Genomic DNA, 14,237 nt, shown 5'->3' on the forward strand with positions numbered 1-14,237 from the left:
TACTTTAAAATATATGGTTTATTGTTTGTCAAATTTTACATTGAAAAACTTTCAAAATTGTGATCTATTCAATATATGAAAAAATCCCTGCTAAATGGCTATAGTCCTTTGGAAAGTAAATGAAAAAATAGTCTGTCCATGGCTTTATAATAGGTGGAATTTAATGCTGGTCTTTACAGATACATAGCACTGACCAATGTCAGTATTGGTAAGGGATAACAGCCAATAGGCAAATAGTAGCATTGCTTTTTTCTTCAGTGCATCTCTTTCTAAGACTTATAAAAGAATTAAGTAATGTATGGGAAGGCAGAACTTCAGAGCTGTAATGGGACATATTCCAACCCATCACTTTGTTGGCATTTCAGTGGAATTAAGCTGCTGTGGACGTTATTTCTTTGTATTACAGGATTCATCATTTTTTTCTTCTTTTTATAGACAGTTGTCAAAGGCAGAAACTCTGTCTTGAGCAGTTTTTTTTTTTTTTCGGCATAGAGTAGTTGTTCACTAATTTTTTAACTGAGTAAGGAATGAATACATTATTTCCACTGATAATTAAAATTTCTGAAGATAAACCAAAAATTTCTTACTTCCAGATTATTCATTGCTCTTGACCATTACTTGATTTCTCTCTCACTATATTTCTGTGTTGCTGCAGGTCATATCAGGTCAGTTTTTATCAGATAAGAAGATTGGTACGTACGTAGAAGTGGATATGTATGGGTTGCCCACCGACACTATCCGTAAGGAATTCCGAACTCGCATGGTGATGAACAATGGACTCAATCCAGTTTACAACGAAGAATCATTTGTGTTTCGGAAGGTAGGGCATTTTCAACGCGTCAGACTTGCTCAGCTAACCTACGGGCCACATGTTAATACAAAGAAGACATAGACACTACATGATATAGGGGCAATTATATAACTCAAATTGTCTTCTTTTTCTCTTCTTCCAATGGATAAGTACTTTAGATGTCTTACGATTTTTACTCCGTTTATCTCCTTGTCCATTTGGTTCTCCTTTCCTCCCGCAAGGAGCCCACCTTCTGTGTGGCAATGCTTACATTCCAGGTGTGCAATCTCCTTAGACTATGTCCTCACTGGTAGACATCATCATACACTGGAGAGTTCTTTTCTGCCCTGGCAGCTGGTAACTTACAGTGCTCCTTTAGCCAAGAGGATAGATAGGATGGTGCACCCAAAACTAAGGCCAATAAATGTCCTTAAATAGATTAGTTGGTATTGTCCTGTGCCTCTAGAACGTCTGGTACGTGTTGCCATCCCCCCAGTCTGTGCTTCTTATGCTATTTTGGGTTGGTGAGGGGAGGGAGCAGCGGAGGGGATCTTTCCTAATATTGTATCTTGATCTCAAGACCAATCACAATCATACTCTGTAATGATTCAGTTTTAAATCTTGTAATCATTTTTCCCTTTGTTTCTCTTTTGTCAGCATAAGATGTATTTAAAAAAAATTCACGCATTGGTAGTGCTGTCTCCAGATACAGCTATTTTTCTCTCTCACTTGCTCTGTTAGCCTAACCAAAATAGTTTCTTGCTGCTGCGTTAGCCACAGGTTTCCTGGTGTTTCTGCTCCATTTGTATGTCCTACAACACAGATAATTGGCTTCTTATCTTAACAAAAATGAGGATTAACAGTTTCAGAATAGACTAACTGGTTTACAGAAACCAGATTACAGAAGATCAGTAATTCAATGAAACAAACCAATGTGAGATTAAGGCTCTCCCTGTAATGTGAGCACCGTTATCCATGCAACCCACACTGCGACCTTCTCTCCTACGGTCAGGGTAGTATGTAAATTGCATTCGTAGCTGTCATGGGCCTTCTCCCTCCTAGGTTTTTTTTTTTTTTTTTTTAATATATATATATGGCCAGTGTTCTTTGGCAGAATGAATAATCCCTAGACACATTTCTAGAAATTCAGCAAGTTGACTTCAGACATTCTTTGTTTTCATTGAATAAGGAGACATCAAACTTGGTTTTACGTATAGTATTACTAGCCCCAGAAACAAGATGCTAGTTTTGTATCCTTTACTGTTGTTCAGAAGTTAAATTGCTTTTCATTGGTACCAAGTGATTTCACTTTTTATTCTCTCTTGTTTTGAATATTTTTGTTCTTTGCACTAGTCTCACAAGGCAAACTCCCTTATACCAAATGAGAAACAATAGAGTAAATAAAGTTGAATGAATTTTAGCTTGATTTCTCCTCTTCATCTTCACAAAATTGGATTAAATTATAATCTCTAGGCATAAATAGGCAACTGATCCATTGTCTAGTTTTAGATACAGTACTCAGATTAGCCAAGATGTCTTGGTTATTCTTAGCCAATGAATAGTCCTTCTTGATTTAAAACATTGGATTTTCTTTTGTCATGTTGCTATTTGATATCTGAATCAGAATTCTGCTTTCTGAGCTCAGATTTTATGTCTGCTTACTCATTTTGAAGATGGCAAACGTAGATGTCTTGAGTATATATTAACATTTCTAAGTGCCCCATCTCACTCTATCTAATATCCCAAAATATTAAAAACTGAGGAGTGCAAGAAAAAGGAAGAATCCAAATTTCTACATACATTGTCCTTTATACACAAAGCATTTCTTCAAGATACTTTCCATATTCTTAAAGACAGAGCTAGATGTTAGAAGCAGCCCAAGTAGGAGGCCGACCACAGGATTCAAAGGCAAGAGCCCCAATTCCAGGCCCAGCTGTCTCCATCTAAGAGATTAAGGGAAGTCATTTGATCTCTCAGTGTCTCCTTTTGCTTGTCCATTCTATGCATGGGGATGTGGAAAGATCACAAGAGTTGGACCAGTAATCTTTCACGTATGTTTCATCTAAAAGTTTTAATGAGATGATTTCCAGGAACCCTGTTCAATTGCTTTCTCAATGGCTTGTACAGTACAGCTTGCACAGTATCCTTTAGGAATGCAAACTTATCATGGGCTTCTTTTTACCGTCAAGGCATATTTAAGAACAGTGTGGATATGGTTCAGATTCCTAGAGTTGGGCCTCTTGGAAGCTGCTTTCCACAATACCCATGAGAGCTACCATTCTTTGTTTGCAGGTAATCCTCCCTGACCTGGCAGTCTTGAGAATAGCAGTGTATGACGACAACAATAGGCTGATAGGCCAGAGGATTCTTCCGCTGGATGGCCTCCAAGCAGGCTATCGACACATTTCCCTTCGAAACGAGGGAAATAAACCATTATCACTGCCAACGATTTTCTGCAATATTGTTCTTAAAACATATGTGCCTGATGGATTTGGAGGTAAGTTAAACATGTGAGTACAGAAGTCCTAAATTATAGGATTATAAAATATTTTACCAATGGTTAAAAAAAAAAGTCTGTTCCTATCCATGCTGCCAATCCTTGTAGCCTTGAAGAAGAAATCAAGGATAGATAGTAACTTCAGGTTTTCTAGGAAGAAATGAAAGGGCAAGGTTGTTATCTATAAGGTTCTTTCTTATTTTAAAATACTGTAATTTTATATCATTTATCAATTTTTATAAATATGTTTGTGAAGGATTTACTTACACCATCATCCAAAGGGAGAGAAAGACATAAGTAATATGGAACCATATTTATTTTATTTAAATTGAACTAAATTTTTTAGTTTAAATTGAACTCAAATATCAACATGCCTTGATTTTCTTCCAAATCCTCTAAAGAGTTCGTTTTCACACACACACACACACACACACACACACACACACACACACCACACACATCCCAGTCCTCCATCCACAGAAAACTACCTTTGGTTTTACTAAGGTAATCAATGGGAGAAATCAAAACCTGGACCAAATCATAGGATTTTGCTTACATCCAAATATATTGACTTTTTATAACCCTTAATTAAGCCAAAAACATTTAAAGGAAGACAGAGATCCTCTGTATTCTCCTAAGGAAACAGAATGATTGTGTCAAATTAACCAAGGGTGGAAATTCTAATTCTACTCCTTCCTGGCTGGATGACCTTGGGACAGTGACAACCTCTCAAATTCTCATTCCCTGTCCTGTAAAGTAAAGATACTCCTACTCCCTCCTTCATAGCATTCTTGTGAAGTGCTCATCATTATAGTACATGACATAGCAAGGCTCAAAAATGTGTGCACAGATGCATATGTGCTATCAATACAGATAAAATTTCTGTAGTATGCTGGAACACATAACAGTTTTGTTTGGGGAATGTGGGGTTATTTCGTGCGGGTTTTTGAAATAATGCTTGTATCTCTGGAGGGCAGATTTTCTCTAACCCTCACCTTTAACAACCAGATTGCAGATTCAAAAAGAGTGTGAACCATGAGGATTTTTGCAGTTACCAAATTCAGAGTAAAGACTCACTCCTCCTCCGCCGCCTCTGCCTTTCATTTAAAAAGGAAGCCTATATTAGAAGCCAGAACATACTGTAGCTGATAGAAGAGCACATAAAAGAGTCCGGGTGGGGTGCTGTAGGGCTGGTTAAGTGGATAATAAAGAGACAGGAGACCTGTACTATGTCTTTCCAAGCATCAGCAGATGCTTGGAATGAATTACACCATGTTCCACATACTTGAGCTTAGAAAGTAGGCAGTGCATAATACCTAATGCATTTTAGAAATGGCTGTATAAACAAATATTGTGGAAGATATACAGGTTTTCTCTCTGCATGGGTTACTTTTCAAATGGAATACTCTAATTTAGTCCAGGGAAATGGGCAGTTAGAATAGAAAAGGGAAAGAACTAATTTGTTGAGTTCCTTCTTCATGCCAAGCACTCTCCATAGAGCCTGGAAGTTGTAGACAGGGAAAGTGGGTGCATGTAGGTCTGTGCTGAAGAAATGTCTGAATTTATAGGGCAGCTCGTTCCTAATGTTGTTATTTGTGTATGTATTGATTCCGCTTAATCTCTTTAAAATAGTCTCATATATTTTTACATAAAGAGATTAATCTCTTTAAAAATAGTCTTATGTATTTTTTTCCTAATGTATCACTGTAATGACTTTTTATCAGAAGCCTTTGAAATTTCTGTACTCTGCTATCATGGATGGGATTCCGCAGTTGATGTCTTAACCGAAATTTGATTTTCAAAGACTGTTTATTCAAAATTTTCAGTCATTTCTTTTGAATGTAAAGAAACCGAGGATTTACATAAGGGACTTCCTTAGGAGAACAATATAAGAATATGAGAACCATCTTTTTCTAACTTTTTGATTTTCTTTATGGCTCTTGACTTACACAGTGTGTTGTTCTTGTTCCATCTGCATAACTAATCTCCCACATTCAGATCTGAACAATTATATGCTGAGCCAGCAGAGTAGGAAATCTATAGAGCCCCTGATCCCTAGAACATTGATAGACTATGTTGATTCTATAGGAAGAAGTTCAAAATGAAACTCTGCAGTCTTGCATGCCAGCATTTTCTAGGGAAGAAAAAGTAAATTGTTGATACATAGCTCAGATTTTTATATGGCTGAAGAAAGATAATATGGATTTATTCATTCCACAAATATGTTTAGTAGATTTTATTCTATAAAAGGTAAAATAGGGGCACCTGAGCAGCTCATCGGCTAAGCAACCAACTCTTGGTTTAGGCTCAAGTCATGATTTCAGGGTTGTGAGACTGAGCCCCAGCTTGGGCTCCTCACTCAGCCTAGAGTCTGCTTGAGATTCTTTCTCCCCCGTCTTCCTCCCCTTCTCCTCCTTCGCTCCTCCCCCTGCTCACATGTGCACATGCTTGCTCACATGCACCCTCTCTCAAATTAAAACAATCTTTAATTTTAAAAAGGGCACAATAGAGAATATATGTATCAGAAAGAGATTCTCCCAACACAAAGAATAAAAGGGTCATCCTTAAATTCACCACCCAGAGAGAGCTCTGTTGCCATATTGGTCCCTTTACTTCCAACTTCATTTCTATTTTAATTAAATGGATCTTATAGTACATAGTCTTTTGGACTCATTACTTCTGAGAGTTTATTTCCTCTTGACAGAGAATATTTTTATTATCTGCATGGGATTCGATTTTATGTATTATCCACAGTTTAGTTATTGATAAACATTGAAGTCATTTCCATTTTTTTCTTATAAAAAGTATTGTGCCTGGGAACCCTAAATATAGAGCTAATCATGATCATTTCCTGAAAATGAAATCTTTGAAGTGGAAGGAGTTGTATGTATATTTAAAGCTTTAGATGCAGATTGCCAAATAACCTATCAGCAGTGTATGAGATAAAACTTTTGTTAACATATACTAGTTCAATCAGTAAAAACAATTTCTTAGTATATTGATTTAAAATGTTTTTCTCAAAGGAAAAGATGTAGCCAATTCTTATTTAGTACCTACTCTATGGATAAGAGTTACAAAGTTGAAAAAGTCATCTATGCTTATCCTCAAGAGTTTTCCAACCCTGTACACATGTACATATGTGCATTTACATAAATAAGCGTAATTTATTTTATAAGTGCCCATAGGGTAGTACCCCAGAGGGTGTTTAGAGCATTTAACAAAGAAGTGCTTAATCAGAATGGGATTGAGGGGGGCGTGGCTATTTGAACCTTGAAAGATGACTCACAGCAGAGAAGTAAACTAGTATTCTCTCTAGAGAGGGAAGCAGCCAGGCCAAGGCCTTGATAAGAAAAGTGCTGAACTTATTTACTTATTCTGAGAAAGCTGAAACACAGAATATATGATGCTAAAACTGAAAAGTTCTGGTCCATGTTTGAGGATGCATCCTGAAAAGCTAGTATTACTTAGCAAGAGAGGTATGCTCTTCTTGTTGAATAGTTTTGGCACCTTAAAATACTCACATTTTCAGGACACTAAGTAATTTGGTAAATTATATTTTCTTAGTTTTCAGGTGGGTCAGTTTGTCTAAAATCACTTCACAAGTTTAGATTAATTACAGAAGTAAGATCTCTTATGCCTGACTAAGCTAATGAAATCTCAGCTTTTAAAATTCACCAAATACTTAACATAGGAATTATGTGTCTTTTAATCAGATAGCTAAAAGTGGACAATTTTTTTAAAAAAATCCATACTATAGTTTCACACAGCATTATTTGCATAAAAAAGTCAGAAACAACCTCAGTCTATCAGTAGAGATTGGTTAAATATGGAAGGCCATTCTGTGGAAGACCATGCATCTATTAAAAATAATGACTTGGATCTCAGTGTTCATAATAGAAAGATGACAGTGATTTATTATGAAGCGAAAAAGTAAATTGCAAAGATCCCATTATTACTCATGAAGACCCTTAGTTATCTGTTTATACATACACATAAAGTAGACAAAAAATTCTGGTAGGATATAAACCCACCTTTAGGAGTAGTTATCTCTTTGGGGGGGGGTGAGGATTTAGTGGAGCTGACCGACTGCATTGGACAACTTCCAGGAATATCACAGGGAACACACTATCCCATATGGCAGGACTCTACTTATTACTTCTGGATCATTTAGGTAAGCATATGTAACCTCTGGCAATTTTTAAAAATTGTATTTGCCCTATTTTTCTATAATAACTGTGTAATATGAATATAGCAAAAAGGAGAGTTTATATATATATGTTTTATTTTGAATTTAGAAAAAAATAAAATTATCCTGCTACCTAGATAGTTCTTTGATAACATTTTAAATAAAAGAAAGACATGAGTGTCTTAAAATAGCATAGGATTATAAAACATAAAGCATATCTGTATATGTGTAATAAATATGTATATCCACAAATGTACAGGGTATATGTATATGTGTATGTATCACATATATATTTCCTTTTTAATTTAACTCCAAAAGATAATATGATACACCCTGTTCTATGCTTTGCTTTATTTACGACTATATCTTGGAGAACATTCCTGCCAATGCATATAAGGCTTTTAAATTATTTTTAAAGGTTGTGTGCTATTCCAGTATGTGTATATACCACTCTCTCTTTACCCAGCCCTTTGGGTTGGATCAGTACGTACTCCCACCCATTATCTGTGAGACTGCCTACTCTGATTCACCATGGCCAATTCTGGATTCTAAAGAGTTCTCCCTTTTTTTTTTTCAGTAATGGCAGTAAACGTGGTATCTCATTGTTTTAATTTGTATATTTACAATTATGAGTCAGCTCAAGCCCATTTCATGTGTTTCTTGGTCACTTATATTCCTTTTCCTAAAGAATACTCTCTAGTACCCTTTGTGGGTTTTTTTTATTTTTATTTTTTGGGTTTTTTTAATTGAGTTATTTTTTTAAGTAATTGTTTATTCAAATCTTAATTTACTCCAAAGTCCTCTCTCTTTCTTTCTCTCTCTCTCTCTCTCTCTCTCTCTCACTCTCTCTCTCATAATTTCCAAAGTAGTCTCAAATATATCGCAATGTCTAGATAAACTTCTATGAAGGTAATGATTGAGGATTCAAACACTGTCTATTTTTCTTGGCCTGACAGGATGCTGTTTCATTGAGGCCACTTAGCAGATATATGAGGACACTGGTTGAGCCCCACAGCTTAGGAGCAGTGTCTGACCACAGTAATCGTTCCATTAACTTTTTTTCATTTGTATTTATTTGTAGCAAACTCAAGAAAAATCCATTGTTTCTATTTTCTTCTTTCCAACTTTGCCCTTTACTTTGCCAAAGTAAACTGTTTTGTCATAAGCAATTCATCATCATAAGAAAAATCTTTTAATTCTGTGCCTACTAGAAAGTTTCAGAGTTCTAATGCATTAGTAATTTTACCATGATTTTGTTTAAGCATCAGCAACTCAATGTTCTATATGATTTTTAAATGTATTTTAAATCTCAGTCACATCAGGTGGGTGGCATCATTTTATAGAAAAAGAAAAATGTTCCTAAAAGGCTTTTCCAAGTTAAGACAATTCCTTAGGAAGGGCTTGGCCATTGGCAGGAGCTTTGGGTCTCTTATTTATTGGGGTTCTGTGCTGTGAGGTCACCAGAGGATGAGAAATCCCTCCTGATGGAGAACGTTTGGTAGTTTTACAATTGCCATAACTATTTTTACCTTCTTGCATATGGTGATCTTTAGAAGCTTTGAACTCTGGGCTGCCCAGTTCCCTCCCAACATGATTTGGGTTAGATCCAGTATTTTCTACCCTGACCCAGCTTGTCTCCTGTCAGTTCCCCATTTTCTTTCCTTGCCATGTCAGGAGGCAGGGGATTTTAGTGCAACTGCTTCTCCTCCACATTGCTGTAGAATAAAAACTCCCAACACACAAGAAAACAGAGCAAAGAAGGCTGGTGGCACTTCTGAGCACTCTCCACAAATGGTTCTGTTCCTAAGCCCATTAGTTGTAAAACATTTCTGGGCTGAAGGAGAGAGATGATGTTTCAACTATCAGAAACCAAACTTCCACATTAAAAAAAAAAAATGGTGACATTGGAAACAGATGACTAGGAATGGATAAAAAGGACTTTCATTTCTTCAGTATCATTTTTCTACTGAACATGGCATAAAACAGCTCTCTTGTTTACCCCCACACTCCTACATGAAAGAGAAGTGCTAGGTTGGGGTGCTAAGATGACATTTCCTTTGTCAAATCCTGTAAGCCCCAGAGTCCTGGGGTTGTCTTTGCTGCCTTATCTGTAGGCGCAAATGCTGAGGACATCAGCACTTACCCGTTGCAGGGACTTTATCACTACGAGCTGCTGCTGCTGGTGATGGGAAGCAGTTCCAAAGCAGATGGCAATTAAATGAGTGTTAGAATTTCTCTTGGCCCACCCACTGTTGCTTTTGATGGGTTTGATCATTTATATATCTTTTATTATCACCGAGTGGTAAGGAGAACAAATAGAGTTGATGCCATGCTTCCAGAATACCTAGCCCATCGGCATTATATTTAAATGTCGCTCCAAGATGGGTTGCGTGAGCTGCTTAGCATCGGTTCCTTGAGCTGTGCTCTTCACTGCTTCTGTAGCTGGAGGTTTTGTTTCCTGTTGTGCACCTAGGCTATTTAATTCAGGCAAAGATGAAGTGGCCCTTTGTTTATTTGCCAGTTCCCCTTTCCGCCTGCCTTGTAATTAAAGATACATCATGGGGGCTGGAGGTGGGTGTTTCTCGTTTTCCCTGCCCAACATCTTCGCAGGGTTGTTTTCCAAACCTTCTGGAAAGAGAGTGGGCTGATCCTTGCATCATGTAATCCTCCAGGAGGAGCATCATTAATTAAGATGCCATTCCTGGGCTGTGATCTCAGGATGTCCTGCCACGTTTTTAAGTCGGTCCATTTTGTCCTCTCCTTTGTGGATGCTAAGACTCTGTATTGTATCAAATATTTGTTGAAAAGTTGGTTTGCATTTGCAGTGGTATCTATTTTGATGGCTTCCTTTGAACTACAGAAAATGCTGGTAAGAACACCAAGGAGAAAAGCTCCAGAGAAGGGGGGCAGGATGGGTTATAGTGAAATAACTTCAGTAGTTGCCTGGCTTGGAGACTTGAAACAGGCTCCTGATTGCATTCCTTGGGATGTACTGCAGATCCAGAGATGAGGGGACCACATAAGCATTTCCCAGTTTTACCACAGGATCTTTACCGCACCACACCTAGTGTTATCTTTTCACAGTCTAGAAAAGCAGTTTGGGAAATGCTTAATCATTTGGTGGAAGCCAAAAGACCTCATCTAAAATCATAATTAGGGGATTTGTTGATCTTTATTAGCATCACTTTGTAGCCATTAGGGGAACATATATTTTTCTGCTGGCTTTACCTCTTGATAAAATAGAAAGGTTAGAGTGGAGAACAGGAGAGAACCAGAGCCAAGAGTGAGCACACGGATCCAAGCTATCTAGGTGCCACGGTTGGTGCTCACTACCAAGGCACCCAAATGAAATGTCTTGAAAAGCAACAGTTAAAGAAGCAAACAAAGGACAGAGCTCCCTGAAAAGCCAGCAAGTATCTGGAAGTCTGTACTAAGGAATTGCTACGATCTTTTCAGTTTTGGGGGATTCTTAAAGTGATGCTTTCAACTCTGTATGAAAATGAGGAAGGGGGAACCCTGGGTGGCGCAGCGGTTTGGCGCCTGCCTTTGGTCCAGGGCGCGATCCTGGAGACCCGGGATCGAATCCCACGTCGGGCTCCCGGTGCATGGAGCCTGCTTCTCCCTCTGCCTGTGTCTCTGCCTTGCCTCTCTCTATCTCTGTGTGTGACTATCATAAATAAATAAAAATTAAAGAAAAAAAATGAGGAAGGAAGGAGTGGTAGGAGCGAAGGAGGAGAAAAAAACAAATATACATGGAAAGTGTTCACCAGGAGCGTCCAAACTTTTGGAAATGGTGCTAAACCTAGAAATAGATTTTTTTTTAAGTACAAATAAATAAAACTTCTGTTAAGTCCAGAAGAAAGAAGAAAATGGGAAAAGGCAGATTGGTTCCTTTTTTAAAAAGAAAGTTTCCAGAGTCTGTGCCATGGCCTCCAGGCATCCAAGAAGTTTCAGCTCGTCCTGGGGGTTCTGTAGAATCAGAGGCTTGTGTGCACAGGTCACTACTCTGTTAGGAGGTCAGTGTGGTCTGTTCTAGACACGCCTAGCACATGAGTCAATATTGATCAGCATATAAACTTTATTCTTGCCACAGGGGGTTGTCCTGTGGAATACAGAACTACATGGACTATAACTAGCCAGAGCGTTCCTCCAATACACAGAGGATCCCCCTGAAATGTCATATTGAGCACCTATATTCTCGGTCAGAATTGTGCAGAATCAACCCTCAAGGGTGGAATCAAGATATTGCTACAAGAAATAGGAAGAATACTCTGAGATTCAGTGTATTCTTTGATCAAACCATGGTGGGTCCTTGAGAGGTCTCCAGGGGCTGATGGATGCTTCTTGTTAACAATGAGAAAGCCTACTTTATTTGAAAGATATGCCCAAGAAAAGATTCCTTCGCTGCCATAATTTCAAGCAGACAGATGATCCTTTCTATTCAGGGAAATTTGTATATATGATCTACCTTGGATTTGGCCGCCTCTGCCTTTCGCAATTCCTACATGTAAATTCCCAACTGACCACCAATGTTGATCCATGGGTAGGGACATCTCTCTGCCCCTCAAACAGTAGGAAGAAGCTACTAAAGAGGAGACCTCCACCCAAATACCAAAGATTTGTCACTGTCAATCTGTCAGGAATAATGTAGAGGCCGCTTTTAGGTAACATACTTGAGCAGTGGAGCCTTGAGCAAGGCAAAAAGGGCCCCCACCTGATACAAACAGGCTCATTATTAAGTAACCTACCTCAAAATAGCTATTGGCCCTAACTAACCAATGGGCTACTCACAACCAGGGACAGTTACCAAAAAAGGGGAGATATTCCATATATTCCCATACCTCCTCACTCTGCCCTATAACTGTGGCCCCTCACTACCGCCTCATGGCACAGCCTCTCCTTTGCTGTTTTGCCTGCTACTCCCTTGCAGTGTATTCAATAAACTTCTGTCTCCTTAAAGAAACAAACAAAAAACAAAATTTTTTTTCTCAATTACCATTGGTAATCAAATTTACCACAAACTGGAAAAAAAAATTACCACAAACTGGAAGACTTAAAACAACAGAAAATTATTTTCTGACAGTTCTGGAGACTAGAAGCTTAAAATCATAGATTTGGCAGCTCTTGGAGAAATCCTTCCTTGCCTTTTCTAGCTCCTGGTGGCTCCTGGCAGTCCCTTAGCATTACTTGACTTGTAGCTGCATTATTCCATTCTCTTTGTCATCCCCTAGCCTTTTTCCTCTTAGTCTCTGGGTGTCCTCTCCTCATCTTACAAGGGCACCAATCATTGGATTTAGAGCCTACCCAACCAAGTCCAGTACGATCTCAATCCTTAACTAATTGCATATGCGAAGACCCTACTCATAAATCAGGTCATATAGACATGGCCAACATGCACATGAGAAAATGCTCTGCATCACTTGCCATCAGGGACATATAAATCAAAACCACAATGAGATACCACCTCACACCAGTGAGAATGGGGAAAATTAACAAGGCAAGAAACCACAAATGTTGGAGAGGATGTGGAGAAAAGGGAATCCTCTTACACTGTTGGTGGGAATGTGAACTGGTGCAGCCACTCTGGAAAACTGTGTGGAGGTTCCTCAAAGAGTTAAAAATAGACCTGCCCTATGACCCAGCAATTGCACTGTTAGGGATTTACCCCAAAGATTCAGATGCGATGAAACGCCGGGACACCTGCACCCCGATGTTTCTAGCAGCAATGTCCACAATAGCCAAACTGTGGAAGGAGCCTCGGTGTCCATCGAGAGATGAATGGATAAAGATGTGGTCTATGTATACAATGGAATATTACTCAGCCATTAGAAACAACAAATACCCACCATTTGCTTCAACGTGGATGGAACTGGAGGGTATTATGCTGAGTGAAGTAAGTCAGTCGGAGAAGGATGATCATCATATGGTTTCACTCAGGAAATATAAAAAATAGTGAAAGGGATTATAAGGGAAAGGAGGGGAACTGAGTTGGAAAAATTAAAGAGGGGGACAAACCATGAGAGCCTCCTAACTCTGGGAAACGAACTAGGGATGGTGGAAGGGGAGGAGGGCGGGGGGTGGGAGTGAATGGGTGACGGGCACTGAGGGGGACACTTGACGGGATGAGCACTGGGTGTTATTCTGTATGTTGGTAAATTGAACACCAATAAAAAATAAATTTATTAAAAATAAATTAAAAAATAAATAAAAATTTTTAAAAAATAAATTAAAAAAAATAAATCAGGTTGTGTTCTGAGGTCCTGGGTGGTCATGAATTTTGAAAGGCATTACTCAACTTAGTCTACTCTCATAATTCTGCTATATTTTCTTAATACTCATCCCTTCCATTAATTATTCTTAGATAACTATTTTAAAGCTTATCAAGAACAAATTTTGTTAGTAATGCTCAAGTATATAAGTTGCTATCTTACGTATCTATACCACAAATTTTCTGATAAAGGAAATGATATATCTTTTTTTGCATTAATATATTTCTTGCAAAGCCGTATTTTATAAAAAAAAATCGAAAGTTCATCTAAATATCTAGCAGTAGAGAATAGTTTGGTACATGAACTCAATGGAATGTTATCATTCAAAAAAATGGGGATGTTATCATCCCCATTTAAAACTATATGGGGATAACCAAATGAAAATGAAAAAAAAAAGATTACATAATTTTAAGTAAACCATATAAAATATGTATTTGTGTGGAAAAAAATGACACAAGAGTATACAGAAATGAAAGTAGCTTTGTTAGTTTAGAA

At 38.0% G+C, this 14,237-nt stretch overlaps 1 protein-coding gene across 4 annotated transcripts in view; it reads left to right on the forward strand.

The window, feature by feature from the left end:
• PLCB4 (phospholipase C beta 4) overlaps positions 1-14,237 on the forward strand; it is a 420,180-nt gene that overhangs the window by 366,547 nt on the left and 39,396 nt on the right. For all 4 annotated transcript variants that reach the window (XM_055306664.1, XM_055306687.1, XM_055306672.1 and 1 more), the window contains exons 26-27: positions 656-820; positions 3,083-3,287. In XM_055306664.1, the coding sequence (XP_055162639.1) occupies positions 656-820; positions 3,083-3,287 (370 nt within the window). The remainder of the gene's footprint in view (positions 1-655; positions 821-3,082; positions 3,288-14,237) is intronic.

Source organism: Nyctereutes procyonoides, unplaced genomic scaffold (assembly GCF_905146905.1).
Source record: "Nyctereutes procyonoides isolate TBG_1078 unplaced genomic scaffold, NYPRO_anot_genome, whole genome shotgun sequence".
NCBI lineage: Eukaryota > Metazoa > Chordata > Mammalia > Carnivora > Canidae > Nyctereutes > Nyctereutes procyonoides.